Source organism: Trichoderma evansii, assembly GCF_050947405.1.
Source record: "Trichoderma evansii strain SZMC 28006 chromosome Unknown GGI43scaffold_21, whole genome shotgun sequence".
In the NCBI taxonomy this organism is placed as follows: Eukaryota; Fungi; Ascomycota; class Sordariomycetes; order Hypocreales; family Hypocreaceae; genus Trichoderma; species Trichoderma evansii.
The window spans coordinates 569,033-597,028 of NW_028145185.1; the positions used below are offsets into that span (position 1 = coordinate 569,033).

At 48.7% G+C, this 27,996-nt stretch overlaps 9 protein-coding genes across 9 annotated transcripts; 2 read left to right on the top strand and 7 right to left on the bottom strand.

The window, feature by feature from the left end:
- The first annotated feature begins 1,688 nt into the window (after positions 1-1,688).
- On the top strand, positions 1,689-2,813 carry GGI43DRAFT_413832 (uncharacterized protein). Its single transcript, XM_083206954.1, has 2 exons — positions 1,689-2,602; positions 2,662-2,813. Exon 1 carries the CDS (start codon positions 1,973-1,975, stop codon positions 2,417-2,419), a length of 447 nt encoding a protein of 148 aa, XP_083057522.1. The 5' UTR covers positions 1,689-1,972; the 3' UTR covers positions 2,420-2,602; positions 2,662-2,813.
- A 1,461-nt stretch (positions 2,814-4,274) lies between these two features.
- GGI43DRAFT_192973 (uncharacterized protein) lies at positions 4,275-5,724 on the bottom strand. Its single transcript, XM_083199975.1, has one exon. The coding sequence runs from the start codon at positions 5,195-5,197 to the stop codon at positions 4,550-4,552; it is 648 nt and encodes a 215-aa protein (XP_083057523.1). The 5' UTR covers positions 5,198-5,724; the 3' UTR covers positions 4,275-4,549.
- Positions 5,725-9,360: 3,636 nt separating this feature from the next.
- GGI43DRAFT_386853 (telomere repeat binding factor-domain-containing protein) lies at positions 9,361-12,963 on the bottom strand (the record flags this gene model as incomplete). Its single annotated transcript, XM_083203846.1, has 5 exons — positions 9,361-11,099; positions 11,160-11,678; positions 11,753-12,308; positions 12,390-12,784; positions 12,906-12,963. 5 exons carry the CDS (start codon positions 12,961-12,963, stop codon positions 9,361-9,363), a joined length of 3,267 nt encoding a protein of 1,088 aa, XP_083057524.1.
- Positions 12,964-14,032: 1,069 nt separating this feature from the next.
- GGI43DRAFT_386854 (uncharacterized protein) lies at positions 14,033-14,335 on the top strand (the record flags this gene model as incomplete). The annotated part of the gene is made up of 1 exon (XM_083203847.1): positions 14,033-14,335. One exon carries the CDS (start codon positions 14,033-14,035, stop codon positions 14,333-14,335), a length of 303 nt encoding a protein of 100 aa, XP_083057525.1.
- A 101-nt stretch (positions 14,336-14,436) lies between these two features.
- GGI43DRAFT_413852 (glycoside hydrolase family 72 protein) lies at positions 14,437-16,962 on the bottom strand. The gene is made up of 3 exons (XM_083206955.1): positions 16,327-16,962; positions 16,051-16,262; positions 14,437-15,987 (listed from the first exon to the last, which is right to left on the bottom strand). The coding sequence occupies exons 1-3, from the start codon at positions 16,445-16,447 to the stop codon at positions 14,896-14,898; spliced, it is 1,425 nt and encodes a 474-aa protein (XP_083057526.1). The 5' UTR covers positions 16,448-16,962; the 3' UTR covers positions 14,437-14,895.
- A 1,596-nt stretch (positions 16,963-18,558) lies between these two features.
- GGI43DRAFT_413856 (SDR family oxidoreductase) lies at positions 18,559-20,197 on the bottom strand. Its single transcript, XM_083206956.1, has 2 exons — positions 19,409-20,197; positions 18,559-19,341 (listed from the first exon to the last, which is right to left on the bottom strand). Exons 1-2 carry the CDS (start codon positions 19,880-19,882, stop codon positions 18,736-18,738), a joined length of 1,080 nt encoding a protein of 359 aa, XP_083057527.1. The 5' UTR covers positions 19,883-20,197; the 3' UTR covers positions 18,559-18,735.
- On the bottom strand, positions 20,183-21,914 carry GGI43DRAFT_192905 (mitochondrial ribosome assembly protein RRG9). Its single transcript, XM_083199974.1, has one exon. The coding sequence runs from the start codon at positions 21,671-21,673 to the stop codon at positions 20,687-20,689; it is 987 nt and encodes a 328-aa protein (XP_083057528.1). The 5' UTR covers positions 21,674-21,914; the 3' UTR covers positions 20,183-20,686.
- Positions 21,915-22,001: 87 nt separating this feature from the next.
- GGI43DRAFT_193595 (Calcipressin-domain-containing protein) lies at positions 22,002-23,698 on the bottom strand. The gene has a single exon (XM_083199978.1). The coding sequence runs from the start codon at positions 23,089-23,091 to the stop codon at positions 22,330-22,332; it is 762 nt and encodes a 253-aa protein (XP_083057529.1). The 5' UTR covers positions 23,092-23,698; the 3' UTR covers positions 22,002-22,329.
- Positions 23,699-25,829: 2,131 nt separating this feature from the next.
- Positions 25,830-27,980, bottom strand: GGI43DRAFT_413861 (phenylalanine--tRNA ligase). Its single transcript, XM_083206957.1, has 2 exons — positions 27,697-27,980; positions 25,830-27,583 (listed from the first exon to the last, which is right to left on the bottom strand). Exons 1-2 carry the CDS (start codon positions 27,815-27,817, stop codon positions 26,241-26,243), a joined length of 1,464 nt encoding a protein of 487 aa, XP_083057530.1. The 5' UTR covers positions 27,818-27,980; the 3' UTR covers positions 25,830-26,240.
- Between the last annotated feature and the right edge of the window lie 16 nt (positions 27,981-27,996).

Consider the following 27,996-nt stretch of genomic DNA (forward strand, 5'->3'; position numbering starts at 1 on the left):
GCACGATAAGACCAGTCTGCCTAATCCGGTGGCAAGAAGCGCCAAGACAGGTACGTAGTACTAAAGACCTGTCATATAAAGGGCCTCCTTCCCTCTATAGAAAGGAAGGAGGGTAGAAATAGATACGTACCGCCCAATATCAGCCACGCCCCAGCAACAAAGAAGCAACACGCACCTGCTCGATCAGGTATTGCAGCTTGTCTCCTTTACAAAAGAACCTCGAATGCTTTAGTAATACCTACTGCCAGCTATTTTCAAGTCTCATAAGCAAGTCTCATCTATGGATGCAACAAAGTAAGAGAGCTGTCACTTAAATTTCTTAAGGAGATGTTTTCTTTTTCTTCTTTTCTTCTCTCATTAAATTTTTGAACTATTTCGCAAAAGAGAAAGAGTTTTTTTTTTTTATTATTATTCATCTTTAGCTATTTACCATTTCAGAAAAGGATATTTATTCATAAACCAACAGTATACTAAGAGGCATCTAGGGTAGCCATTTCGCGTTTGCCAGTATAAAAGCCTCCATTTTTCAACATCCAAAAAGTAAAAGTAAAACACTGTATATATCAACGATATTTACTCCGTATCGTCAATAACATTCCTATTTTTAGGGAAGCCGTAATAGTAGTACCATCTCACACAGCCAACATAATCCTTGGAGATATCACATGTATGTAACCTTGATGCCACGTGCATCAGGCACTGCGACCCGCATTTGTGCACACGAGTGCCCAACAGCGTACAAGCGTTAAAAGAGCTTATACTACATTCTATTCATCCAAAGTTGCTTATATCAGCTGCCCATATATGGTAATTCTTTACCCTTCTTGAACACTGGGGGCTATATTCTGTCATAGACCCTATCTGATGCACCATGGCATAGATCTCACTGCCCCATACTCTAAATGCATATAACTTGATGTTCTAGTATGATGAATCACAGAACATCTCTGGACAAATGCCTCATTTCCCAGCCTTGATCAGGATCTAATAGTGATTAATAATAGTGTTGAATTGACTACTACTATCTGAATATAGTAAGTAGGTCGATTTGAAAAACCATCTGTCGGATAGTTCGTACATCAAGTACGGCTTAATCAAGGCAGTAGTAAAGTTTCACTGGATGGAGAAGATATTTGCTCAGGTACACAGAGCATTAGCCAATCAGTAGCCACCTTGATCGTTACTATCAACCAGTGGCCCAGTATTTCTTTGAGTTTGACAACTAACAGTTGAGAATCCCTGGGGACTTGCCGCCTACCGATAGCCAATTCCCTGCATTGGTTTCTTCGAGAGTGGGCTATAACTGCCGGGATTGCGGGCTAGTGCCAATCCATTTCATTGTTGTGGAGAAGCCTTATTTAATATTAATAGTTTATAACCTAAAATAGTAGTAACGATGTAGCATTCATGGTAGTGATGGAAATCCCACCTTTTTTTTACAAAGCAAAAATGAAGAATCAACAGCCTCGATATATGTATGTTTATACCACTTCTTGGCCTTTTGAACTAGTAGACTGTTTTCCTAATTCAGCAATAATACTAGATCAAAGCTACTGCTATTTATAAGCAACCATTGACTTAATCGGGAAATACAATTCATACCTAGGCAATAGTACTTGTATGATATACACAGTGCCGTCAGTATGTGTAAACGAAGAACATGTTTCTGTAGCCAAACAAAGAAGGAATATTAAAAGCTGCAGGTGAATTCTAATCAATACTAGTGGCTACTAGGACTATTTTCCAGATAACTTCCGCCAGCAGGGTCCTTTCCCTTTTTTCTCCGTCTACTTTAAGCTAAGTGTATGGTATCATCCTAATCACTATTAGAAGACCCTTCTATATAAGGAGACAGACAGCCACGATTCTCTGTCCTTGGTCAATCTCTTGTGAATCCTCCGAACCAGATTAGCAATTGTCACTTCGTTTCTCTATTTTCTATATATTCGACTACCACCCAGAGGAATTAATCATGTACTTGGCCAACATCCTACTTTCCCTCACCGGTGCTGCCTCAGTAGCCAATGCTTTGGGCAGCAATTGTCAAGACAGCGGTGTCTGCGCGGGCATCAACGCTAATCTGAGTTCTGCCATTGAACAACTGAAAGGAATGGACCAGCTCCAGAGATTCTCGGACGGACAGTATATCACCTGCGTCGATACGGATAGTGAGGGTGACTCTTCCCTCTGTCTCTCCTACCAGGACACCGGTCGATCATGGACTGTATTCCAGACTGCCTGGTTTGCCCAGTCCTGGATAGAGCAGGGATGCCAGGCATGTGGAAGCCTGTCCGTGGGCTCTGATCATGGAGAGCTAATCGCCAGCGTTATCACGAAGACTACTAGCGGCCTGGATACATCCGAAGCTCGTCGTGGGATGGACATGGTTCGACTGGTTGGAAGAGCTGGGAACCGATGAGCGACAAAACACGGACAACAAGGGAGGCGGTTGGTGTGGTTGGGTATGAACTATGTAGGTCGCTATTTTTGAGTAGCTCCAGAGACGTTTCGCTACATTGAGTGGCACATCCAGCCAACCTTGTAAGAATACCGCGAAAAATACTATTACCGGCAGCCCAAATGGACGATGGGCAACAAATCGCTACTTTGGCCTTAGTCTCTGACGTCTTCGGAGGCTTTCGGAGGCTTTGGACCGAGCACCTAATATTTCTTATTGCTGCTAGCAGTTGAGAGGTGATCTTACGAGTACTAGGATTGGGCGTTTTATTAGGAGCAAACAGATTTGCAATACAGGGTCAGCATTGGGCTTTTGGGAAGGTCGCATACGAAGGGCGTTTATTAGTTGTTTCACAAGCTGGGATCTTAAAAAAAGTTAAATGTGGTATGACTTTTAGTATTTAATCACGAATGCTATGAAACGCCACGACCCAAATAATGAAAGAATCATATCAAACATAGAATCTTTGAAGCTCTGTTAACCTTGTGCCCAACCAGAAATAAACTACAGGTTGTACCTGGCCTAATGTCTCTAGCAGGCTTACCGGCGCAGCCACTAGATGCCTAGCGCCACCAAGCTAGGAGTTAATCTCGTGGTCAACTGTCGTGTGCCGTCAAAGGGGGGCGAGTGGTGCTGGATGCCTAAAGGTGGCACCAAAGAAGGAGATGAAACCGAAAATTGAAGGGAAAGAATGGGAGGCATCAGAAACAAAAAAAAAAAAAAAAAAGTGTAAATACTGTTGAGGAACTGCCACTTCCTATCCATGATGATGTGTTTCAGAACCTGATAGTACAAAGCGACGGGATCTTCGCACCGCTAGCCAGCCACACCCGTCATTAGGTACGAGTAAATGCCTAAATGAACCGCAACTGTGGCATCGTCATCTTGGAGAGAAAGAAAAAATAATAATAAAAAAGTAAAACAACTTCACTATCGCCACTCTTCCGTATCAGTCACTGTCCTGCATGTAGCCGCCCCTAAAGCTCCCCTTGCGTTGTCTCCCGCTCGCTTTCTTTGTTGTCGTCGCCCTCTCTCCGACACAAGCCAACACAATGACGAGGAATAAACCAATGAGAGCCACCCTGCACATCGGTTTGTAATCTATTCAACATACTATACATGTATCTGTCCTTAATTAATTACTAAGAGGGCGATCGACGCGCGTCATTGCATTGCGCCAACAGCCTCACTTTTCTTAGTACGACGCAAGAGGGACACTCACCCGAGGTGTGAAGTACTCTTCGTTTACACCCCTCTGCTGCTCTTAGGGCTGCCGTATTTTGGCTTTTTATTTTTATTTTTCCGCATCTCTCCTGATCCGAGTTATGCGCAGAATGTGGCGCTTTCCAGTAAGGCTCGCCGGTATCGCGTGATGACGTAGATAGCTTCAAATGCTTATAATCAATAAGCTCACATGACGCTTCCAAACGAGCGAACTATGAGACTCGGCACCAGCCGGATACATCACGAGGGAGGCGATACTAGATAAATGATGCTTTTTAAATTTCCAGATAACTGGCTTCTCATGCCGTGTATTCATGTATCTGTGCTACTCTAAATAATTTGCAGGTGGTCTGCAATCATAGTGAACAAGGGCGAACTTCAGTGAATGAAGCGAAAGAAGTGAAGTGTTTCTGATGGCAGATGAGAAAGGAAATAGCGAATGAATGACAATAAAACGAAAAGTTCATTAATAATCCATCAAAAAAAGAAAAGAAGAGAAAAGGGCATTTATGAATGCCAAAAACCGACATAGAATGTCATAACCCAAGATTTCCCAATAACCCATAACTCGTAATAACACAGAACAAAAGAAAATGAAAAAGAAAGCAAGCTCCCAGTGTGGAGCGCTATCTGGTCTATGGGCAAAGAAAAAAACAAAATACGTCAGTGTAAGCCCTCTATCCTAAGCCAAATCCCTTCACATACCGGAAAAAAAAAAAAAAAGCCCAAAGTAATACAGCCATAGCAATCTCTCAAGTTGTCGCTATGATCGAGGTGATTACACAAACGATCTCAAGTTTCACAGACAAGGAAATACAACAGTGAGAGATGCGGTAGAAGATAAGAGATATAGAAGACGTAGAAGGATTAAATCATCTCGTTTCGTCGCAGAATATCTTCATATGCAATCGATTTCTCTTCGTAGCCCTTCATCTTCTTCGTTCGGGTCTCCATCAGGTCGTAGATGTCGTTGTAGCGCTTCAGCAGTTCCTCATAGCGAGCGCGCCAGTGGCGGTAGTGGTACTTCCACGTGTCGACTTCTGCAACAAGCTCAGACACACGACGGCTGAAGCTCTGGTCGATCTGTCGAGCCAGGCTACGATTCTTCTCTCGCAGACCGGCATTCTCCTCTCGGAGTGCTAGGTTATCGGCCTCAACCTTGGCAACCTTGTAGCGCAGTCTCTCTTCCTCGCGGTGGTGCTTGGAAGAGCTGTCGCCAGTCTTATCGATGTTGCGACGGAGAGCCTCATTCTCGATGGAGAGGGAGGCAATCTGCCTCTCGAGACTGGGGATGGTTGCAGTCTTGATGCGGTTGTTGTCGTCCACTACCGACTTGTTGATCTCTTCGAGCTTGCGCTCCTTCTCCACGAGGGAGTTCCATTCGGCAAGGCTGACCTTGACGTAGTCGATCTCATGAACACGGTCGTGGCGTCCGGTGTAAGAACGAGATCTCTTGACGGACACAAACTGCTGTCGCCCCTCCGGCGTGGTTTCGACAAACCACCGCTTGGTCATCGTGTCGTTGTTATCGAAAGCTTTGCTCTTGTAGTTCTCCAGTGCTGGATTCGACGTTCTTTAAAGTAGTGCCGTATGGATAGTAGAGTGTCGAGTAAGTTGCGTACTTGAGAGTGTTTGGTTGAAGCAAGTACAGGTAAGGTATTCGACGATCAGTTGTTTAACGAAGAAAGATTAAAAAGATGTGGATTCAGGGAGTCAGGGGATTCAAATAGATAAAAGTAGTATGATTAGAACAAGAAAAGGTTGTCATATGAATATGGGGTAAGGTAGAGTATATATGCAAAGTGTCTCTGAGATAGCCCCAAGCAACTTCGGTATGACAGCAGGCTAGAAAGCCAGACCAGCCACTCGGTCAGTCCAGGTGACTAAAAGCAGACAGACACCACACGCTTCTATCCGAAATGCAGTGTTGAATGATGAGTGATGAGCCCCAGCCACAAAACCAAAAGAGGGAGTGTTCGATAGTGTGGATCTATATCAGCATCCTCCAGAAATAGGACTTTTCCTGTTGGAAGGACATGGAAGAGCATGTCAAAAAAGGCATGGCACGGGGCGGGAAGACACACACGATTCACAAAAAGTTGAAATGCAGGGCTTTGCGCAACGGGAGATGACCACCATCAAAGAGATGTGGCTTGAGTTAGTGAGGTGGCTTGCGCAGGAAGCCGTCAACCAGGATAGGGCTTTTAGTCTGATGAGGGTAGGGAGTTGATGGCATGGTTGCCCTCAGATGTGGTCACTTATTGTCAAAGTCCTGGGTGGCTTAATAAGAAGAAGACAGAATATGAGAGAGAGACGACGTAGAGCACGAGGCGGAGTCGCCTGACGGGTCACCCGGGATCCGCCATTGCAAAAAGAGAGATGCAAATTAGGGTTCAATAAAGCCTGCTAATATTAGAACCTGGCCTTGACAGAACGAGAAGAAAGGCAGAGGAGGAGGGACAAAGGAAATGACGTTTAGCCAAAACAAAGCAGCCGTCAACTCAGTCAAAGCATCCTTCTTCTTCATGTACAATACGAACGTTCTATTTTTGCACAAAAAAGAGGGAAATGGCCAGAAGATGGATGGGTTTAATTACAACTAACTCATGCTCGACACCAGGTGGCTGCAGCAGAATAAGCGCGGCATGCGTGCAGTGGTGGCCGCGGCGGAGAAGCGACCACTGCAGGGACGCTGCAGCTCCCGGAAGCTCGATCGCCGTATCGATACCTGCAGCGCTCAGCATTGGCTCCCTGGCGGCGTCCGTTCCTGGAACGATGCCAAACCTGATCCCAGACCCAGTATATGGGAGGCAGCTGGCGGACGAGCGCCAGGATGGTGGTGTGGAACTACCTAGTAGGGAAAAGAGTGTGGTAGGGCTGCCAAAAGGCGAGCGTGGCTCAGGCGACGCGGCCCGTACACTGGGAGTGTCAGTTGACCCCTCCTCACTATGGCGGGCTGGCACTGTGCAGGTGCCCTATTCCGGCAAGGCCTGCAGGGGAGCTGCTGCTCCGACAGGTGCGAGGGCGCCAGTTGCCACTGCATAACGGGGGTGTTATAGTGGCATGCGCACTGTATCACTGTAGTTGGGCGCATTAGAGGATGCTTCTGACCTGCATACACGCGCGTCTGGCCTGACGGACTGACCACATTGCGCGTGGTTCTTGATGGGCGGGAGGCCTGGAAAATGTGTGCTAGCAAAGGTATAATTAATGAACACACCGGCTATGTCATTGAGTTGAGCCGCATCTTCGTGGGTGGTAATAGCTTTTGGCCTTGGGAGGTGGTGGCCTCTTTAGCTGTAGCCTGGCGCTATAGCACTACGATGGTTTTTGATGTGCCTGCGCCACAGCCTACCGCCCCCCCTCTCCGCTAGATCGTAGACCTGAACATCATTCCCCATTGCCTATTTCACGCTTGGCTCCCGCTTTGTGGCGGTGCTGATGCGAACCAACTTACACCACTCTAGACCTTGAACCCTTGAACATATGGCTTGCGTTGGACCATTGGCAGGGCTTTCTTCAGAGTTGCTGAACCTGCATCAGACCTTTATCGTGCCGCCAGGAATAATAGGCGAGTATGCAGGACAATGCAGGCAAGGGGGGAGAATATGCTTGTCTCTGGCCCTAGTCTCATTCAGCTTTCTGATTTGTTTGCAGCCTCAAGCACAATCAAGTCCACGTATATGAAGAGTATACATAGGTATTTACAAGAGACAAGCATTGTTTCACCAAGATAATCCTATTGCCAAAACTATTATTAAAGAAAGCCCAAAGAAAAGATCAGCTAGTCGAATCCGCCTTGCACTCACTTCGATAACCAAGACTTACACACAAGTACAGTTACCAACAATCTCTTTCGTACTAGCTCCTCTCTATCCTCACCACCATCAAGTCACGCTCCAGAAGAGGCAGCCTGCCTTGGACCTCCACCAACCCACCTCTTGAGTTCTCGATTTCGTAATGCCCACTACGATGACTCCTCCACCTCAGGCTATCACTTTTTCAGCAAACCTCTCCAAGAGCCTCGCCGCTTAGGCCAGCCCTCCTCTCTGCTCTAGGCAAGGATCTCCCCGCACGTCACTTTTTGCTCTATTGTACGCTTGTTTGTTATCTATGTAAATGTGTTATCTGGAGGTGGTGTCGTCTCAATATCAGCTCGCCGACGGGACTCATGCAGACGCCGAAAACGGCGGCAACCAGCCAATCAAGGCGAGGTGGCTGCCTGAGAGCCTTCTCTGAGAGTCTCTTATGATCATCAGATTTTTTTTTACCTCTTCTCACTTCTCCTCTTTTCTTTTGCCTTCTACAACGGGCAGTCCGAAAGTCTGGACTATTTATGGCTTTGCCCTTGCACGTAAGACACATAGTGGATGAGATTATCATCACGAGAGAGTAGATTTTATGAGTATATTAGCAGGCAGCTATGCAACGGGTTGTTGTTGGCCATCTCAGCCAAGCCTACATAATTAGAACTTTTGTGTACAAAAGTCGGCTGGAAGGATTCAATTATTTTCTCATAAAGCTCGCTTACTTGTAACGTAACTCCCCCCTCTTCTTGAAGGTATTTAGGACTTGGTCCATAACTGGGCTTACGAATACGAGAGTTGACGTATTTGCTTCTCCCATCATGATTAAGAAAGATCCTAGGATTCGTAATCGGCTCGTAGGACCAAACGATATTATGGTGTTCTAGACTCCAAGGCAAATCATGTAGTTGTTACTGTATATCCCTTGCATGAGAAGAATCTCATTTCTAATAAAAGAAAGTTGGCCAAATATGTATACTAAATATTATGTCTTGGCTGGTTTCGTCAAAACTGATGTCATGTGCACTACAAAATGGTTTGTGAGTCAAGCTGCATCTTTATATGCTGAAGTTGACATCCAGATATGGCTATTCGTAATCAGACACTCGAAAGCGGAACGCAAAATTTAATAGTGTTAGTATACGATGCCTCGCAACATTGCAAATAGAGCACGTAATTCAGTTGATCGTTGTTCCTCAGCGAAAGGCGCAAATCGAAATCTGTGTCATGTATGGGAAAGAATTCTATGATATTCCTAAAGATCAACAACTGGCCCGGAAAGACGACTAATATTAACAGTGGTCACAGCATCAACAACACTCATGCATTTAGAAAGATTCATATTTATAATCAATCATCTTTTATTCTAATTCTCCCTTATCAAGTATAATTACTTGCTTGGAAAAGTCGCTTGTAACCTAGCTATCCATCTGTGGTATCATAAGTCCTCCCACCTCCCTTCTCTTCCGCCACAAGAAAATAAAATAAAATAAAAAAAGAATCCATATTGCCGCTTCTCTCTTCGTTCATGCTCATGTAAACAAGTGTCCATATATATACCTTTTTCACCATCCCCCCAAAGACGCTGAACAAGCCTGAATCAAACTTCGAGCCTCGAAAGCAGCCTCCCACCACTCTCACACTTTCGCTTCTCTCAAGATTGCTCGTAAGATAATAAAACGACGTATGTATATATATACATCAAAGGAAATAAAAGGAATTTTAAACCAAATACCAACCGGCTTCTTATAAAACGCTTCTAAACAGACCATCCTCAAAGAGCGCTTTGGCTGAGAGAAATGGAAATTTCAACATCGTAAAACCAGCTACAGCCTCAAAAACACAAATGACTGGTTATTCACACAGCCGAATTTATGAAGCCAGCGCTTGTGCGACAGCAGCTTGTAAGCCTTCTATCAAAGCAGCCTCTGCAGCAGCCTCGTCATTCTGGACCGCTACAGCCTGAGACATTGGCGCTTCCGGCGCTGACACGAATTTGTGTAGCTCTGTTTGCGCGGGCGTGGATGGCTGCTGCGGCTGAGATGAATAGGTTGGTGCGGGCGAAGGCTGAGGAGGGGTCTGAATGTGCTGAGAGAGCTGAGTCGGTGTTGGTGTGGACGCAATTGGTGGGGTGGGCGAAGGATGAGCTGCCATTCCGTTTTGGAGCTGCATGTTGACAATCGGTGTCCCGGGCTGACTTGGTGTCGTCTGCTGTTGTGGGAGCGCCGGTGAATGAGCCGGTTGAGCAGGGGAGGAAGTCTGCGGCTGTGAATGATATTGTTGTTGAGGTTGTTGAGGCTGTTGCGGAGATTGGAGTTGTTGAGGCTGCAGTTGTGGCTGCGGTTGTGACTGCTGTTGCGGTTGCGGCTGAGACTGTGCAAGCGTCTGTGTATGCGGCTGGGCTTGAGCTAGAGGTTGTTGAGTATGTGCTTGGGGTTGAGCTTGCGTCTGGGAATGCTGTTGTAGTTGTTGTAGTTGCTGAAGCTGTTGTGGTTGATGCGGTGAAGGTTGTTGCGTCTGCGTCGGTGTCTGCATTGGCGTCTGCACCGGTGTCTGTGTCGGCGTCTGCGGTAAATGTTGAGGCTGTATTTGCGGTTGAGCCTGAGGTCTGGGAATCTGGGGAGGGAGCTGAGTCTGTGGTCGTGGAGGTTGAGGAGCTATCGCCGCTGGCTGTGAAGCTTGCTGCTGCACCGCCATATGGGCGTCAGGTTTGATTTGCGCTGTGTTGGGTAGAATCATCCCACCACGGTTCATGGTGGGTGCCACGCTGGCTTGCGGTGTGGCTGCCATCGTCGCCGTGGGTGTCGTTTGGTGAAGGTGTGAGACATGTTGCTGTGCAGAAGATGCCGATTGCGCTGCACTGGCAGCTTGAGCGGGCGTCACCACACTCTGCCCTACCGCAGCCGCCACAGTAGCTGGTGGTCTGGCTTGGTGTTGTTGAAGTTGTCGCTGCTGGTGCTGTTGATGCAGATGCTGTGTGTGTTGATGAAGCTGCTGCTGTTGCTGAGGTGGATGCTGTAGTCCTCCAGCCAACGCCATGATGCCCTGCAACTTAGCTTGTTCTTCCTCAGAATTCAGTCGAGCCCTCTCTTCAGCTTCCTTTCTAGCAGCTTGAGTAGGAGCTCGCGTCTTGAGCTCTCCCGTCACAGCCTGCAAGTAGTACGGCATCTCGGAGTTGGTCTTGAGGAAGAACAGCTTCAAGTTTCGTGCCTTGTCCTTCAGCTGCACCTGCGTTCGATCTTTCAGAATGTCAGATATAGTTCCGCTCTGGCCAAACAGGGTCAAGATCTGGCTCCAATGAGGACCCTTGACCATATCGAGACCGGCCATAAGTGCCTTCTCTTCCTCCTGAGTCCAAGGTCGACGAGTAGAGTGAAGTCCTTCTCTCCGTGTATGCGCCGATGACTTAGATAGCGCTGCCTGGCGAGCTTTGTCATATAGTATCGCACTGGGAAACGTCTGATTTGGCGGGAGGTTATCGGGTGTCCCAGCAGGCTGCTGAGGTTGCTGCTCTGGGGGTGGTTGAGCCGAATATGAGGTATAATATGGGTGATGGGATTGGTGTTGATGAAGATGGCTCAGATAAGGTGATTGTGCTGCCATGGTTTCGGCTAATGTAATTGTTAGTGAAGTTCTCTCATCAAACGATTCAATCCAAAGAAAGGGCTTACCTGTGCTCTGCGGTACTGTAGGTTGGTAGGGAACAGCAGAGAGGCCGTTGAGTGTCGTCTTGACATAATTTGACGTGCTCTCCGCTACCAGTGCCTCCAGCTCCTTATAATCTGAGATGAGATCTAGCTTGGGAACGCTAGGTTGAGCAGGAGTTGCTGGTACTGCTGCTGTTGCGGCTGGTGGTGCTTCTGGCGCCGGCTCGCCATTGGTTATCTCCACTGGCGTCTCGGTATTCTCAGTCGTGAGAGGCTCTTGTACAGGAGTCTCCTCCGTTAAGCCAGCCAAAGCGTTCTGCACTAGACCAGAGGTTGTCTTTTCGAAGAATGACGAAAGGTCATCTAGGTCCAGTTCACCGTCAGCTGAGCTACTCGGTATTGCTTCTTGATTCGCAACGTCGCTCAGCAGCGCCGATATGCCTAGCTTCTCTCCAATCTCCGTCATAGATGCGAGCGTTGTTTTAACATGCGCCGAAAAGCTTTTTAATACATCGCCAGCAGGAAACTTCTCCTTCAGGGTACCTATCCGAATATTAGATCCTCTTCAAAAGCAGGGCGCAAGCAACCGAAAAGATATATGAGGTTGTAATACGAACCTGGTTCTTTGTCCTTTGTCTCCTCAGCAAGAACATCTCTCCGAGATTTGACCGCGGCCAATAATTCTTGCTGAGAAGATGAAGTTGACTCGCCGCCCGTCGCTGTCTGGTCTTCCAGGCCCTCCATCATCTTAGACTGTATCGTTTCCCCTATTAATGATTTGTCTGCATCCGGTATTAAAAGCGATTCGATCGTCTTGTGAGTCTTGATTCCGAGATAAAGTTGAGAGAGCCCGGGAGACAGCTCTGACAGCTGACATCGAAACACGGCATTAAAATGCGAAACGGCCGCAGTGAACGAATCCAGCCCGCCTTCGACCAACCACGTCCCAAAATTTGCAATGTTGGCCAGTTCCAACAAAGTACGGGCTTCAGCCTCTTGTATTTCCAACTCATCGGCCGACAGCACCTGACCATCTGAAAAGAGCTGCCACGTCGCATCGAAAGATCGTTTTAATCGGCCGTATGAGCGCCCATAACCCGAGTCTGCATCTCCAGCCAGCTTCGACATGTCATCGATGGGTTGCTGAAGCAGTATGAGCAGTAATGAAAGCGCCTGTGGCAAGGGTTAGTCTCCCCGGTAAGCGTATACAGGCCATTGGGGCAGGCCAAAAGTAGTCGGGCATCATCGACATACCAGATTGCCCAGCGCATGCGTATTAGCAATGCGCACGTACTTTTCCGGTTCTGACAAGAATGATACAGGAGCCGGGCGGGCATCGGTTCCATGCGCGTCATCCACGTCCATAGGATCGCTCCCATGCGCCTCTTCTGGTTCCACGTTGAATCTGCTGACCAAGTCGCCAACATTGGAGAGCGCATTTTGCACCAGCAGCGCCAGTCCATCTTCAAGAGAAGACTCTTCTTCCGTGGTAGGGTTCTCTGTCTTGGGCCTCTTGGCCTCTTGCTCACGCTCCTCGTGATTGTCCGGTGCTACATTCTCGAATGGGCGCTTTGACGCGAGCTCGGCGAGAATGCTAAAGTCGAGGCCCTCGAGGCCTGTCGGTTCGTGCTCGTGTTCCTGCTTGATCTCTGCTCGAACCAAAAGAAATAACCCACATGTCAGTAACACATCTCTTGCTTTTCCTCCACCGTGTTTCGCCTCGCTAAAAGCAGGATAAATCCCCATGTTGACCATGCATCATCCTCTTACCTCTTGTTACTTCTGGAGAGCCGCTAGGCGCTGCTTGCAGCTGCGCCGGCTCAGCCATCTTGCCAATTGCCTCGACAAAGGCTCGTCAGGGGAGCATCTGCAATTCTCGTCGCCGGGGGTACAGGCCAGTCGACTAGGGAGTTTCGGCGGCAGCACGAAGGAAATCGGGGGTTGCGCTATTCGGTCGATCGAGGCTCTTCGCAAACTACAAGATTTAGAGGGCGTTCGCAACCGATCAGCCAAATGCGGGACGATGGCGGGCGGTCGGCAGAAATTTTGCTGAGTCAGTCAAGCACCGATGCCCTTATTTCTTGCCCCAAAAAGCAGCTGCTCAGAGATACACAATGGGCACAGATTGGCGGCCGGAAATTTAATTGAGAGTCGAGAATTCAAAAATGGCCAAAAAGGTTGAGTAGCGGAGCAAGGCTGCCGTGCATCGATAAAAAAATCCTTATCCTAGCTTCTAGCCAGTAGAAAAATAGCGTGCAACGGTCACTGTTCAGTTTTTTTTTTTAGAGGCGGAATGGCAGGGCACTCATTGGACCATTTTCGGTCGCTACGATAAGGCTTTGGTGGGTAAATTGCCTCTTTTTTTTTTCTGCGCCTACTGGAGTTAACTGTAGAGGAAAATTTTAGCAGTAACGACACAATCCACAGGCACTTGCTTAGATCAGACAAGACTGGAGTCTTACATAATGTCATCGAGATGTCACTCCGCTTTCTATTGTTCTGTGTATTGTATATGGTACAGGGATGTTACTTTTCCTATTGGAGTATCTATTCACAATCTTATGTGCACAATGCAGTAGTTTGATCAAGCTGTTTAGTACTTTTATTTACACGGATGTTTGCCTCCATTGCTAGACTTATAGCCTCCTCTTTATTTGTCTTTTCTTTCTACAGCACCTCACTCGTTGAGCCCCATATTGCTCTTTCTGTTGTTTCATCAACAATAATACATCATCCTTCTTTCCAAATGATATTCAGTGATATTCTATAGTTACAATAATGATGATACTTTATTATCTTAGATTTAAACAATTAATGTCATACATAAGATCTCTTATCATAATTCCTAAAATATCCCTACAAAAATAATCCTACTCTTCGACCCCACAAACAACACCATGATCGACAAATTCCAATGCCAAACTCACACCCGCACTCCCTGGGGCTCAAATCCCCACCGCTACGACTACCGCCTCCGCTACCTAATGATGGGCCTCCTATGCGCCACCGTTCTCGCCGTCTTCATCGTCAGCCTCGTCCTCATCGGCGACCGAGCCCTCAAGAACTTCCAACTCATAATCTCCGACGACGAGTGTCCCACGACATCGACTGAGCTGCCTTCATCAACCCCTTATAACGCCACTGGTACAAATACTGCGGCAAACATTACCACGTACTACAAAAGCGGCAGGATTATATGAGCCCCATGAATTAAAGTGTCGGAAGGAAAGAGGACGGCTGTACAAGATGTTATACCCAGAGAATGATCATAGGCAATACAATGAGCTAGGACAAAGAGACAATTGAATAAAAGGTTTGTCATTATTAAAGGCATCATAGAAGCACTAAAAACAAGGCCATTGACAGCTGATGTACAACATATCTTCATGCATTAAATATAAACACCGTTATGCCCCTTTACGTGGCACATGTCATGTAAAACATCTCCTCTCCAATCATATAACGTCATAAAAAGAGCATTAAAAGAAGCAACTGTAATTTTTCTGCGTTTCTCTCCGTCTCCCACCACCCGTCTCCTCTCCCCCTTGAGTAGACCAACTGTGCCCTTTTATAAACAAGATGGCACAAACGCAGACAGCCTTAGTAGCCAATAGGATTGGTATAACTTGACTGATAAAAAATCATCTTGTTGCTGCAGCAATGTGAAAATATTAATAAGAGAAGAATAAGAAAGCAAGATATTAGATGGGTATCTGATATTAAGTTGGCAGTACAAGTCTCTGAGTAACACCGTATGACCTTACAGCAGGACCGCAAAGGCGAGAACAACACTGACAAGGCTGGCACCAAATAGAGTGGCCCGCTTGTTCGTAGAAGCTCCGCTTTTGGAGCTTGTCGTAGCAGCGTTTGCGCCAGAAGTGGTGGAAGATCCAGACCCGGCAGTGGCAGCTGATGGCGGAGGTGTGATGGTCATCATGCTGGTCACGACGCTCCCTGAGCTGTCGGTAATCGTTTTCGCAGTGACCTCTGCGGTGACAGTACCAGTAGGAGTATCTGTCTCAGTGCTTACAAGTGCTGAAGTAGGTCTCGGGCTCACAGCCAGTACCTGGCCCAGGGTAGGCAGTTTGACGTCTCCATCAACTTCCCACCAGCTGCCAGCAGTAGACTTGGGGCACGCCCGAGTTGAGACACTGTCTGGGTCGTAGGCGGATTTTTGGACACCAGTTGGGCTGATGGTAGCCCACTTCGACTTCAGGTTGGGGAAGTCAGGTAGCTTAGGCTGAGGAGTGCCTTTGCGCAAAAATCCGCCCTCAACGTTAGGGCCGTCAGGTTGGCCGGGAGGACCGTAGGTGATAATACCGTATGAGTTCTCCTCTTGAATCCACTCGTAGACGATAGAACCGCTCCAGTCATTAACCATCTGCGGGCCAAAAACAGCATCCTGGTCATCCCACAGGCGAGGGCCGGGAATGATACATCCAGTCTCGGAGAAGAAAATGGGGACGGGGAAGTCCTTGGCGTACTCCTCAAGCTGATTGTAAGTAGACCCAACATAGGTACTGGGGTCGCACCACGAGTAAGAGTTGAGGGAAAAGAAGTCGACAATCTCAGACGAGTTGCCGCCACAGGTGAGATAGTCCTGGAGCGCAGGACGGAGCTCCAGGATATCGGCCGCCGAGTAGCCGATGGGGATGTCACGATAGCCCGAAGCATCGCGGTAGGCCTTCATATCGCGGGCGGCAGCCTTGAGATAGGGGGCAGTGGGAGAATCATTCTTAGTAGCAATGTTCTCATTTCCAATGAAGAATCCCAAGATATTGTCGTACTTTTGAAAGGTATCCATTACCGCAGCATAGGCTTTAAATTTGTCCTTATCCCAGTAGTTATTGTCCTATAAGAATACAGTTAGCAAGAGGACAGCTACTCATTCAAAGGATAAGTAGAGGTTTCGCACAGGAAGGATGTAGGTATCAAATGTGTCCAGATCAGCAAGGACGTAAATGCCAGCATCGTTAAACGCCTGCATGCAGCCGTCATGATCAGCAGTAGCGTTGACGTGGTAGACGCGAATAGTGTTGGCTCCAAGCTCCGACATGAGGGTGGCATCACGTTTGCACTGAGCAGTATCAACGAGAGGATCCTGGGGAATAAGCTGGTACGCAACGCCTAGAGACATGATTTGTTAACACGATACGATAAATTCACTCTGCCATCAGCAATGCATTCGTACCCTTGATGAAGAACTGCGAGCCATCCTTGTTGAAGAACTTGTTGCCCACGACCGAGACAGGATCCAGGGCCACGACGAATTTGGCGCCAGCGAGCGCAATTGCAGCAGAAGACCAACGCATCGTGAGAGATGACAAAGCAAATTAATGATTAGAGAAAGGCGGTATGGTATCCGAATCACTGTTCAAAAATCAAAACAACCAAAAAGAAGTCGTCAATGGCGAATGAAGCTCGTGCAAAGAGCAAATCTAAATCTGCATCCAAAAAGCCAAAAAGCCAAAAAGATTTGCAGAGCCGAAGCCGATAAAAAATTTCGCAGCGCACCACCAAAAAAGAAATCTCACGGCGATTCGTTCGATTAAAAGAAAAAAGCGAGCGAGGAGAGAGTCGGCCGCGGTGTCACAAGATAAACCCCAAGGCGAGAGAAAAGGGGAGCGAGTGAGAGGAAGTGACCAGGGCGGCAATCAACGAGCGAAGTTTGCAGGCGGTAACGTCTCCTACAGCTGCCCGCCAGTCGAAAGAGCGAAAATAAAGCGATCGATCAGCAACGACGGAGGTGCTCCGTGATGCAAGAAAGAGCGGCTGGGGGGAGGATATATTAATTATTGGGAGGGACGCAGATCCTCCGCAAAAACGAGAGATGGGTGGAAGGAAAAGCGAGACGCTTCTTGATAAGATTCGCTGCTTAAAGCATCGTCCACACGACAGGCCGGGCAACAGGCAGGGCCCCCATAAATTTTACGGATTTATTACGCTCTAAAAAACAAGGTTGTTGCGGGATCGTATTTTCTACAGTAGCGTTTTTCTCTTTTCTCTCTATTCTCTTATTGTCCATTGTTTTATCGCTTGTTGGCTGCCAAAAGGCGACTAGCCGTTTCGACATGAAGGATGTGGAGGCGAGCCTTTAGTTATTTCATGGGGGTCACGAGGCTAGGCCGATGCGAATCTATTTCCTTTTTCTAGTCCATATCCTTCTCGTGTTTCGCTACGCTTGCCAAGCTAAAAAATCAAATTTGTTCTGCTCTAAAGAACCCGGTGGCGGTGATAGCTGCGGGTGAAGGGCCCAATTGAAAAATTCCAATACAGTCGGTACCACCACGTCAACGAGCTGCTTGAATTATGTCTCAGTGACGTGTCTCGGGCCTCATCCAGCTGCATCATGACATCTTGCATCGCAAAACCAAACGCACAAAGACAAAAAGCGAGACGCTCAAGTTGCGCCAGCCAATGGCGCCGCCAAAAGTGCCAGGCCCAGAGCAAATCAGACGCCGCCTCGTATAAGTGCAATCCCACGCACTCGGCACTAACTCTTTCTCTCCTCTATTCCGACCGAAACAGGCCGTCATCGACTGCTGTTCTCGGCTCTTCGATATTCCCGCAGCCAGGGATTGTCCAATCGCCGCGGCCTCAGACAGGCAGCCCATGCCTCTCTTATCCATCTAACCAGGCGCTCAGTCCGGGGGTGGCTGCGCTGGTGCAGATTTTCTGCTACCCCTGACAGAAAGCCTGCGGCGCTAAAGCAGTGCTAGCGGTGCCTCATTTCACAACACGGATTCGCGCATAAGCTTGTGACGGAATGCAATGCTATGCTACTGCCTATCTCTCTGTCAGCCCACTGGTAAGCGTTGTAGCGAAAGTAATTTTTTTGACGTTTACCTTTCACGTGGCTGGCTTGCAGGGCACGGATATGAAGCTGCTCTAAACGGCACCATGTGGCTCGGATCATCCCGAAGCGTGCTGATGCGATTATCATTTCGGCGATACTTGACTACATCATTTGCGAGGCGATATCAATACGAAAGTGGTTCACTATTGAGTCGCTTAGCATTGCCAAGGTCAGATGCTAGGCAATTTACAGTATGCAGTGCTTTGATACGAAACATAGTAGCGGTGTCATTTGGTAATACTGGCCGACAGCTTCAGATATCATCTCATAAGCTTCTGTTTAAGCTACATCATTTGCGAGGGCGATGTCAATACGAAAGTAGTTCATTATTTAGTCGCTTGGCACCGCCAAGGTTGGACGATAGGCTATTCACGGACGATAGGCTATTTACAGTATGCTATCGTTTGATACGAAATAGGTGCGGTGTCTTGGGTAATACTGCTTGACAGCCTCGGATATCATAAGCCTCCGTTTAAGCCACAATATCAACAGCCATCACACGTGCAATTACCATCTTTGCTTCATGACTTAGAGGATACTCGCTTCACAATAATAAGACATTCGAATATTGCGTTTTGATGAATGATATTAAGACGTTGAGGAGAGTCTATTTATACAGCGGTAGATCATTACTGTAGCTCTAAACTTCCTCTCATCATCATGCTCTTATGATGATGAGAGAAAAAGAAAAGGACGCCAGCGCCCTTTCTCTATATCTTTTATTCTCTATTTCATTCACCCTCTTCACTTCTTCTCGGCCTTCTTCTCAGAAGATCCCTTCCTGCCAATGAATGTCTCCATCCCCTTATCCACACCAGCAACTCTCCTCGCAATGAGCTGAATTCCCACCGGCAGCACATTATACATATCCACCCACCGCGCGTAAAGGGGCATCGCCGCAGTAGTAGCCTTGCCGCCGTCAATCGCCGACACAATCTCCTTGGTCACATCCACAGGCTCCACCACGGGCGCGAAGAAGCTGTTGGGTGTCTGCACACCGTAGAAGAGCGGCGTGCTGAGCTGGCCAGGAGTGATGAGGACGGTGCGAATGTCAGGGTGAGACTCGCGCAGCTCGGCAGTAAGAGACTTGTGAAGAGCAGTGATGCCGGCCTTTGCGGCGGCGTAGTCGGTCAGTTTCGCGGCGCCCAGGTGGCCAATGACGGAGGAGACGTTGACGATGGTACCGCCGCGGCCGCCACGGATGATGGCAGGGAGGAAGGTCTTGAGGCAGTAGAAGGGGCCGAGGAGGTTTGTAGAGATGCTTGTGTCAATCTCATCGATGGACATGTCGAGTAAAGACTTTCCGACAACAATGGCGGCGTTGTTGATGAGCACAGTGGGTGTTCCGAGCTGTTAATACATACTCTAGTCAGTCATAGTGTATCTTGGAGGAAAGGGGGGATACATCAACACTCACGTCCTTCTCAATTTCGACGGCAACCTTGGCAAGCTGAGCCTTGTCGCTCACATCGCACTTGTAATAAGTGACGCCCCTGGCCTCGGTATGCTCCAGCTGGTTGACGTCCAGCACGGCCACGCTCGCGCCTCTCATGCCATAAACCTCAGCAATCAACATGCCCAAGCCGCTCGCACCGCCGGTCACAACAATCACCTCCTCGCTCAGGTCCACCTCACGCGCCGGGCCATGCGCAACGTACTGGTTGACGGCACTGAAGATCCAGCATAGGGAGATGAAGATGGCCCAGATAAAGGATGCGACCATGGGCGGCGCCTCCCATTTGGTTGTCTGGGCGCGCAGGCATAGCGGGATGAGCCAGCAGATGAAGGGGTGGAAGAAGGTGATGTTGAGGACTTTGAGGATGAGGTCGACGGAGAGCGGGGCGAACCAGGAGTCGCGCTGGGGAGGGCGCGAATAATTTGAAGGAGGCATTGTGAAGGCTCCTTTTAGCTTTATACGGTGATGTTGTCGTTGAGGGATTGAGAGAGTCGAGTTGAATGAAATGTCCAGTAGGGGGGAATAAATGGATATCGATAAGATGCTAGAGTGGCCGCAGTGGGAGGGTATCACATGAAAGTAGCAGCCCCAATCCAACACCCAAAGTAAAATCTACTTTAACAAAATTTGCTTGAGAAAAAAAAAAATAGGAGAAGAAGGGAAATATCATTAAATCTTGAAGAGAAAAAGAGAAGACCAAGAAAGGGAAGCGCAAGCACTTTTATCTGATTCAGAAAAAAAGAGAACATGCCACCTAAAGTGACAATGACACTTTTATGAAACTGTTTTAGCGCTCCCCCTTGGCGGTTTCGCGACTTACCCCTGGGCATCAGCCTTGCACGCCCTTCAATTTCATTGGCCAGACCATCTTTCTAAATCACACTTGGAGAGCGGGAAACGGGGAGATTTGAGATTTGGTAAGCGGAGATTTGGGGTGAAACGCATTGACCCGCGTTTGAGCTTCCTACGCAAAAGAAGGTTATTTGTTTCACGTTGCGGTGATGGGAGCTTGGATTTCGTTGAGAGCTCTCCTTGTTATGGAGTAGCTAATCTCGTTAATCGTTAATATTGGAGATGTAGATAGAATATGTATAACGCTTGTACAAAATGTCCCATATGCAAAAATGTCCATGCTGTAAGTGATGCCGTGATGTATACCCAGAGCAGAGTTTCTCTATCCATGCTGTTGTCGTGAAATTCACATTCCTTATATGGCCCCATCATGATGTAGGACACATATCACCACCCCTTCTTGAACTCCGTCCTCTTCTTCTTCTTCTCCAAATACGCCCTATACTTGCGATTCTCCTCCTCCTCCCACTCCTTCTCCCGCTGCGACACCTTCTTGCTCCACTCATGATAGCCCGGATCTCGCGCGATGCCCTCCATGCGCCACCTCTGCGGCGGCTTGATTCCCAGCGCGGCCTTTTGCTCCCACACCTGCTTGCCTCGCTTGAACCACCGCTGCTGCCGGTCTTCCTCCTCGTTGGAGGATGGCCGCCAGTCGCTCTTTAGGATTCTGCGTATGGCCTCGCTCGAGACTTGGAATTTATCTGCGAGGGCTTTCGTCGTGTAGACGTCTGGGAATTGGGCGTTGAGGGCGCGGATTCCGGCGAGGGCGTCTGGGGAGAGACGTTTGCGTGGCTGCCAACCGTCGGGGAATTTCTCTTTGAGGGCTGCTTTTTGGATCTGCCATGGCTCTTGATGTCTTCGCCTTGTTGTGGAAGAAGGGTCTGTGGAATCTGCCGCAGGTGAATCCGTAGTTGTCGATGTGACCTTTCGCTCTCTTCTTGCTATTGATGTCGCATTGCGTGAATCATCCATCTCGCTAACAGGTGATTCTGCATCATCCGCAGCGATAACCCTTCTGTTCCTATGCCTATCCTTCTTCACCCGTATTCTTTCAACCGGCTGCTTATCCGTCTCGGCATCTTCTCGCGCTGCGGTCTCGCCCAAAGCTTTCGTCGCAGCTGCATGTGTATCCTCCCCAACTGTACTTGTACCTTGCGATTCCACCTCTTCATGTCTCTCCATAGCTACCGCCGTTGCCTCTCCATCTTGTCTGTAAAATTTCGAAGCATGAAGTCCGCGGTTCTGTCCAAACACTGTCACGCGACGATGGGCCGGCCATTGAAACTGCGCTGCTGAAGAAGCTTCTGGCCTATGAATTTGTGCAAGGCCCCGAGCAAACGTCCGCCATGCGGCGATACGACACGAGCAACTCATTGTTGAGAAGCACGTGTGAGACGAGGCAAACTTGGTAAGCCGCCTTATAAAAAAAAAGTTGCAATACTAGCGAAGAGCAAGGCTGCATGCAAGAGGAAAAATCAACTTGGGTGGGGGATCGATGTGGGGCTTGCCACGCTGCAGCTTCTGTGGCGCGAATCTTCAAAGCCAAAAGGATCTGACAGCTCAGCGCTAGAAGCAACCACGGATTAGAGATCGGCAGATATCAAAGAAGGATCGCTATTGAAGAGTGAGAGGAAATATTGAATATTGTACTTGAATAGTTGAATTCAATTTCACTACGACTTCATAAAGCCGTGTGTAATGGCTACTGCGATTGCGCCCATCTATCCAGCAATTGGTATGTATCTATTCAAAGCCGGGAATCGTTCTGTTTTCATCAACCAGCTCCCTGCAAATAAACAAGACAAAAGAAGACAACCCAAAACTCCAAGCCCAAATTAGTATGATAACACAAGAGAATGTCCACAATCTCTGTAAACCAATCCAAGTATGCATCGTATCTCTACCAACGCCAACCGATAACCCTCTTTCTGCTCTCCAAAAAAGGAGAACTCAAAAACGAAAAAAAAAAAAATAAGGAAAATATCCATGTACCCGCTCATCCATCGTATTAACACCGTCCAAGAATATATTTACAGATCGTTCATCAGCTCGACAGGAGGTCGTGCTGTTTGGGCCATGATGGGCTTGGCAGCATCAAGCGGGCTGAAGGCGATCGGCTCGTCAGTCATGTCCTCGACAAACACAGCGGGAATTCCAGGGCTGTTGTGCTCGTCAGGCTTGTAGATGAGAGTCGAGCTGCGACTCCGGGTGCCAAAGTTTGGTACGCCACCGTCGGTAGGAGTAATGGGTGAGTCGTAGGTAGGAATTGGGCGGTGGTGGAGCTTAGCAAGAGCCTCAGCAAGGTCATCGGCATGGACCTGCTTGTTGGGGGCATCTTCCATGCGCATCTCCCAGCCGTGGGGAGGGCTCGCAGGTGGTGAGATGAAGAAGAGCTTGCCGGCGTCGGGCAGCTCGAGATGCTCTGGTCTAACCTCGATAGGGGTGGGCTGGCCAAAGTAGAGTCTGATACGCTCGTTCATGATGGCCTTTCCGTCCCAAATCTGACGAATGGCTAATGAGGAGTCGACGTCGAAGAAGGAGACGATGATGCGACGAAAAGATTTGAGTGGCGCAAACGAGTGAATGGGGGCGACTTTCTCGATGAGGCCGCGGATTTCTTGCAGGTTCTCTGGCAGGAAGATGTCGGTGTTGTTGAGGTTGGTAAAGAGGAGAGTGTTGGACGGAGGAGTAGGTTGGATCAACGGTGGAAGGTCAGAGAGATCAAGACTGAGGTTGGCCTTGTTGCGAGAAGAGGTGGAAGATGATCTTGAGGGGCGAGGTGTAGGCTCCATTGTGAAGAGCTGGCTGTGTGGTTGTAAGGTGGTGGTGTTTGTTGGGTTATAGCAACGATGCCGGATAATGTCGTAGCTGGTAGTACGATGATTTCGTATTGTAGTTCTGTTGCCGCAGCTGTAGCTATACTCTTGGAGTAGATTGGATCTGGATTGATTGTTATATGCAGAGAGGAGAGAACAGGAAGAGGAGTCACGACTCTTATAAAACGCCCCAAACTAGAAGGCGGAAAGCCTGCGAAAGGTTAACAGTTGGCCACGGGACTGAGGCGGTACAGGATTGGCGCAGACACGCTGCCGGTGGAGCCGCGATTCAGACCCAGTGCTTAGCGCCTGCGGTCCCCCGTGCAGCGCACTGCAGCGCACTGATCAAGTGGCTGGTGACTTGGATCTCTAGCTGGTTTTAGTGGGTGGTGGTGTCCCCAGGCCAGGGTTCAGGGAATAGCGGACCAAATTCGCAGGTGGGCAGTGCAAGACTCTCCACGAGTAATGCCTGTGCGGGCGAATTTCGCAACTCAACGAACACGCTTAAAAATTTCTTTGGCCGGCCACGGGAAGTGAGTTGCCACCACGTTGCCATGGGGCGCATTGCGTTTGATTACCTGATTGTCATGAGTAGGTGGCTTTGATGATGCTCGTCAATATCAAAGCCACTTTGTCCATTCTTACCTTGGTAGGCGTCTGTTCTGCCGGGGCATCTTCGTAGGCACCTGGAGGGAATGTCACATGGGGAGCGGGGGTACATGTACGTAATAGGGAGCTCCTTGGGTTGGCTACCTCTTTAATACAGCCCGTATGATAATTAAGCGCGGAAAAGTCATGCTAGCCAAGTACTACTCAGGTAACCATTCGAGAAACATCTAAGTACCACTGCCGAAAAGGAACATGGCCTATCTCCCCGCCTTCGCAAAGGAGCCCTTTTGGGGGCTGTGCGGCCTCGAGACAGACTCAGCGCAACGGTACAGCCGACACTCTGAGATTTGGCAGCCTCCAAGCCTGATTATGTCTCTGCCAGCTGAGGAATTTGGAAGCTGCCAGAACTGCGACAGTTGACGCATTGATGCCAAGATGGCTATTGTTACTGTTCTCAGAAGTGTCCACCAATCCCTCCCTTATCTCCAGATTTCATGTTCCCTCTCATGCATCACAATAATGGTCGCATGGCCTCTATCAATCCACTTGCAGTTTAACGCGCCAAAGTACCTGCATATCGATGCTACCTCACATTCACCTTTTGCAGCACATAGTCGGTCACGGCGAAAAACCTCTCCCTGTCACTCAGCTAGCAGACCCCGTCTCTTCCCGGGCGCTTAGGTACATGTATAGCATGTTTGCTTCAAGTCAAGTGAAGTATAATACTCTAAATGTAACAAAGTATATCCCGGGACACACCAATCGCTCTCGTTCGCCGACCTTCCCTTGCGAACCAACCCTTGAAGTGAATCATATACCCAATCCTGATTTTGTAATCATTCTGTGCTCAGATTCCAAGTAGCATAATCTGATCGCGCCCGCCTACCCACTTGTTTTAATCCAGGACGATCAAACACCGCGGCAGTGCAGCCTCCAACTTACGTACGACTCCCCTCTCCGCCATGATATCCGTAACATGGGCTGTGTCATGTCATGTCATTCAGCTGTGATTGTGACTGTCATTTTTTCCCCTTCTAAGCTTTGATGTTGCGATGTGCCTTGCTGCTCTCTCTCCCATGATATCTAAGTTTGCTGTGCTGAGCCGTGCCGTGCTGAGTATTCCAAGCCCAGCCAAGCCCGAGACTCTCCCCGAAGGGACCTTTGTGCATGTGCTAGTATAATTGCAGCAGTCTATTCGATTTGAGTATCCATCTCGGCGCTATATCCCCCGACAGACTCCATGTTTTTCACTAGATATCGAGGCACATCGTCCAAGATAGGCATGTAGCGAGCGGCTTACCGTATTTGATTGAAGATGCATGAGATACTCTTAGTCTCGCATTCGTCTATATCGCATGGCCGCCATCCAGGCCCTGCGTTGACGGCTCCCGGCAAGCCCAGCCTCTATTACGTTAAGCTTTTTTACAACACCCGGAGCGACATTCCATTACTAAGTCTGTGCCACTGACAGAATGAATAATACTGTGCCGAAACAAGCCACGAGGCAACCTTAAAAGGGCTGCGTTTCACTTGTCCAGCCCAATGGGATGCCTCACAAAACGTCATTATACCACGGCCAGCTGACTCATCATCCACCGCCAAATCAAGGCCACTTGCGTACTCCCTCTCTGAGTCCAGCCACAATTGGAATGCCTTGTGGCTGAGCCTCGCTCCCTCTCAACGACATCCAAGATGGCATAAAAAACATCGTATGCACACGAAGGCCTCATTTCGCTTAATTATTCCCCAACAATTCACTATCAAAAAAAATTCCCCAGCTGCTCTAAATCGTGCCGAACGTGCCGCAGTGCAGCTTCTTCCCCCCTGCCACGTCACCATCAGCTCCGAATCCAGCCTTACCCGCTGGAATTCTGGCATCAAATAGAGCCCAGCCGGCATCTGTGCTTGTCAAAGCGTGAGGCGCAGCAATACCAATGATTACCTCATGGGTGCCCTACTAGGTTGCCAGGTTGACTATGGGGCACTTGTAGAGGAGAATTCATGCTTTTTTCACCAATAAAACTGAATTGAATACTCGTATACTCCATATTGCCGTATTCATATGGCGTATTCGGATTCCGTGTATTACAAGACAGAGGCAAATGAGATAGAAAGTATGGAGTATATGTCTAAGAAAATATGTGATACTACTAATATAATACAAGGTTGGTTGGCTGAGCTGAGTTGGCATGTAACACTCGTACACGTTTCCCATGTGATACAGACGACCAACGCATATACCGCTTGTTCGAGATCTCGATTAAGCTCTCGCCAAGCTCAGCCCGGGGCTGTTTTCCCCCTCACCCAACGGCTCCCTTCTTCAGCCTCAATGCTACTCCGGCATCCAAGCTTCACCAAGCGAGTTTCGCTGCGGCAAATTCCTCCTTCGCCCCCCCTTTTTTGCACGTAAGACTAACTGATAGCGTGTTGGCCAAGCCTCACTCAGCCCCCATATCCATGGGGGAGAAAACAAAAAATCCTCCTGCTCAAATCATCGCCGACCTCATTGTCACCCTTCACCGTAGCTCAACACCAAACTTCTCCACTAGGGCATTCCTCACCTTCTCGTGAAGTTTATTCGTCTCCTGGTTGGTCATGGTGCGTTCGAGATGCCGGTAGACGATGCGGTATGCCACGCTCTTCCGCCCTGTCTTGGGGTGGACAAACTCGTCAATGAGGTTCACGCTCTCGACCTCATCGCCCCCGATGCTACGGACCAGCTCCATCACGTCGTTTTCGTGAAGGATGGCCCTGTCGTTTCCACCAGCCGCAGACGTCGAGCGGATCCAGAATGACACGTCTCTGGGGCTGGGCGGGTGCTTGGAAAAGGGTACGAAGCGCTTGAGCGTATCGAGGTTGGCTGAGACACCAGTGAACTGAGACAGGAATCTCTGGTCTTCGGACCAGAAAAGCCGAATGTCCGGAATCTTAAACAGCAGCATGGCGATGCGGTCGATGCCAATGCCAAAAGCCCAGCCCAACTGCGATGGCACGCCGGCGTTAATGTAGAGCTCTTGCTTGACCACTCCACAACCCAAAACCTCTAGCCAATCGCCCGCGTAATAAACTTCCAATTCCCATGATGGGCTCGTAAACGGAAAGTATGCTTCTACCCACCGCATCTTCAGGGGCTCATCCACGAAATCCGGGTCATCCTTGATTGCCGCTGCCTTTGCCCTGGTGAAGATATCGACAACCATGTTTTCAAGTGACCTCTTCAGATGCTTACCCAAAGCCTCAGCCTCAGCCGCCGAGTGATGCGCCTCCTGCAATGGATTCCGCTCTGGGTGGATAGGAGGATTGGGGTCCTCTACAACCACGTCGTGCTTTGGCAGGCGTTCAAGGTCCTCCAAGACGGCGGCTGCAATGTCTCCATTGGGCACCTTGTTACGGTCCCATGACCGGGCACCCTCCATCTGGTGAAAGATTGGGTAGTGGCTTCGGTCGATGGCGTCTCGCCGGTACACATCCGCCGAGATGAGATATCCATCGCTCTCATTCGCTCTAAAGGTATCTGCCTGGTGTGCACTGGTGTGTGTTCTCAGCAGTAGCTTCTCATTGATGTAATACGTGTCAGTGAGAGCTCGTCCAGGATGATCCGGCGGAAAGCCTAGGGAGTCGAAATTCTGCTTCGTTGTCACCACAGGGCTGTATTCGTTGTAGTACTTGTATGTCGGCTGGGGGAAATTGGACTGGATAATCTGCCTGGTGATGTAGACTGGGTGGTCAGGCTGAAGATGTAGACGCCTAGATGTCTTGGAGATGATGTTTGGCGGAACGTTGAACCACGGCTTTGCTGTAGGGTGTGTATCTCCACGGATTGTTACTGATGGTGAATCCTCGGATTTGGTTTTTGAGGCTGGAAGCCAATAATAGAAAAAACACATTAGAATCAAAACTGAATATTCTCTTTGCTTTCTCTTTGTCTTTCTTTTTCGCCTTATAAAGGGCTACATGCGGAATTTGTCTAACCTGCAGAGTAGAAGCGATAGGCAAATCCCTGTCGCAACGGTTTTGAGCTCAATGAGAGCTGTCGAGCTCTGAATGAGGGGCCAAGGAAGCAGCGCATGCTGCCCATTCTGGCTGCCGACATTGTGATGATTACAAGATAAGATGCTCTCTTACTGCCTCAATGAGAGACAGCTGGAACACCCTAAAAATTGCTTAGAGCCAATCCAATTGTGAAAGGCCGTCACCTAGTCGGCTCTCATTGATGAGTTTGAACGACTGAGCTCATGCTATCCCACCAATGCCCGCTTAAACGCATATGCC

Bases quoted from the DNA above. Each gene is read 5' to 3' on its own strand.
- GGI43DRAFT_413832 (XM_083206954.1), top strand. From the start codon at position 1,973: ATGTACTTGGCCAACATCCTACTTTCCCTCACCGGTGCTGCCTCAGTA.
- GGI43DRAFT_192973 (XM_083199975.1), bottom strand. From the start codon at position 5,197: ATGACCAAGCGGTGGTTTGTCGAAACCACGCCGGAGGGGCGACAGCAG.
- GGI43DRAFT_413852 (XM_083206955.1), bottom strand. From the start codon at position 16,447: ATGCGTTGGTCTTCTGCTGCAATTGCGCTCGCTGGCGCCAAATTCGTC. The intron at 16,263-16,326 runs GTACGAATGCAT...TCATGTCTCTAG, and splicing joins CTCGCAGTTCTTCATCAAGG to GCGTTGCGTACCAGCTTATT. The intron at 15,988-16,050 runs GTGCGAAACCTC...GTATTCTTATAG, and splicing joins TTGATACCTACATCCTTCCT to GACAATAACTACTGGGATAA.
- GGI43DRAFT_413856 (XM_083206956.1), bottom strand. From the start codon at position 19,882: ATGCCTCCTTCAAATTATTCGCGCCCTCCCCAGCGCGACTCCTGGTTC. The intron at 19,342-19,408 runs GTGAGTGTTGAT...ATGTATTAACAG, and splicing joins CCGTCGAAATTGAGAAGGAC to CTCGGAACACCCACTGTGCT.
- GGI43DRAFT_192905 (XM_083199974.1), bottom strand. From the start codon at position 21,673: ATGAGTTGCTCGTGTCGTATCGCCGCATGGCGGACGTTTGCTCGGGGC.
- GGI43DRAFT_193595 (XM_083199978.1), bottom strand. From the start codon at position 23,091: ATGGAGCCTACACCTCGCCCCTCAAGATCATCTTCCACCTCTTCTCGC.
- GGI43DRAFT_413861 (XM_083206957.1), bottom strand. From the start codon at position 27,817: ATGTCGGCAGCCAGAATGGGCAGCATGCGCTGCTTCCTTGGCCCCTCA. The intron at 27,584-27,696 runs GTTAGACAAATT...ATTGGCTTCCAG, and splicing joins CTATCGCTTCTACTCTGCAG to CCTCAAAAACCAAATCCGAG.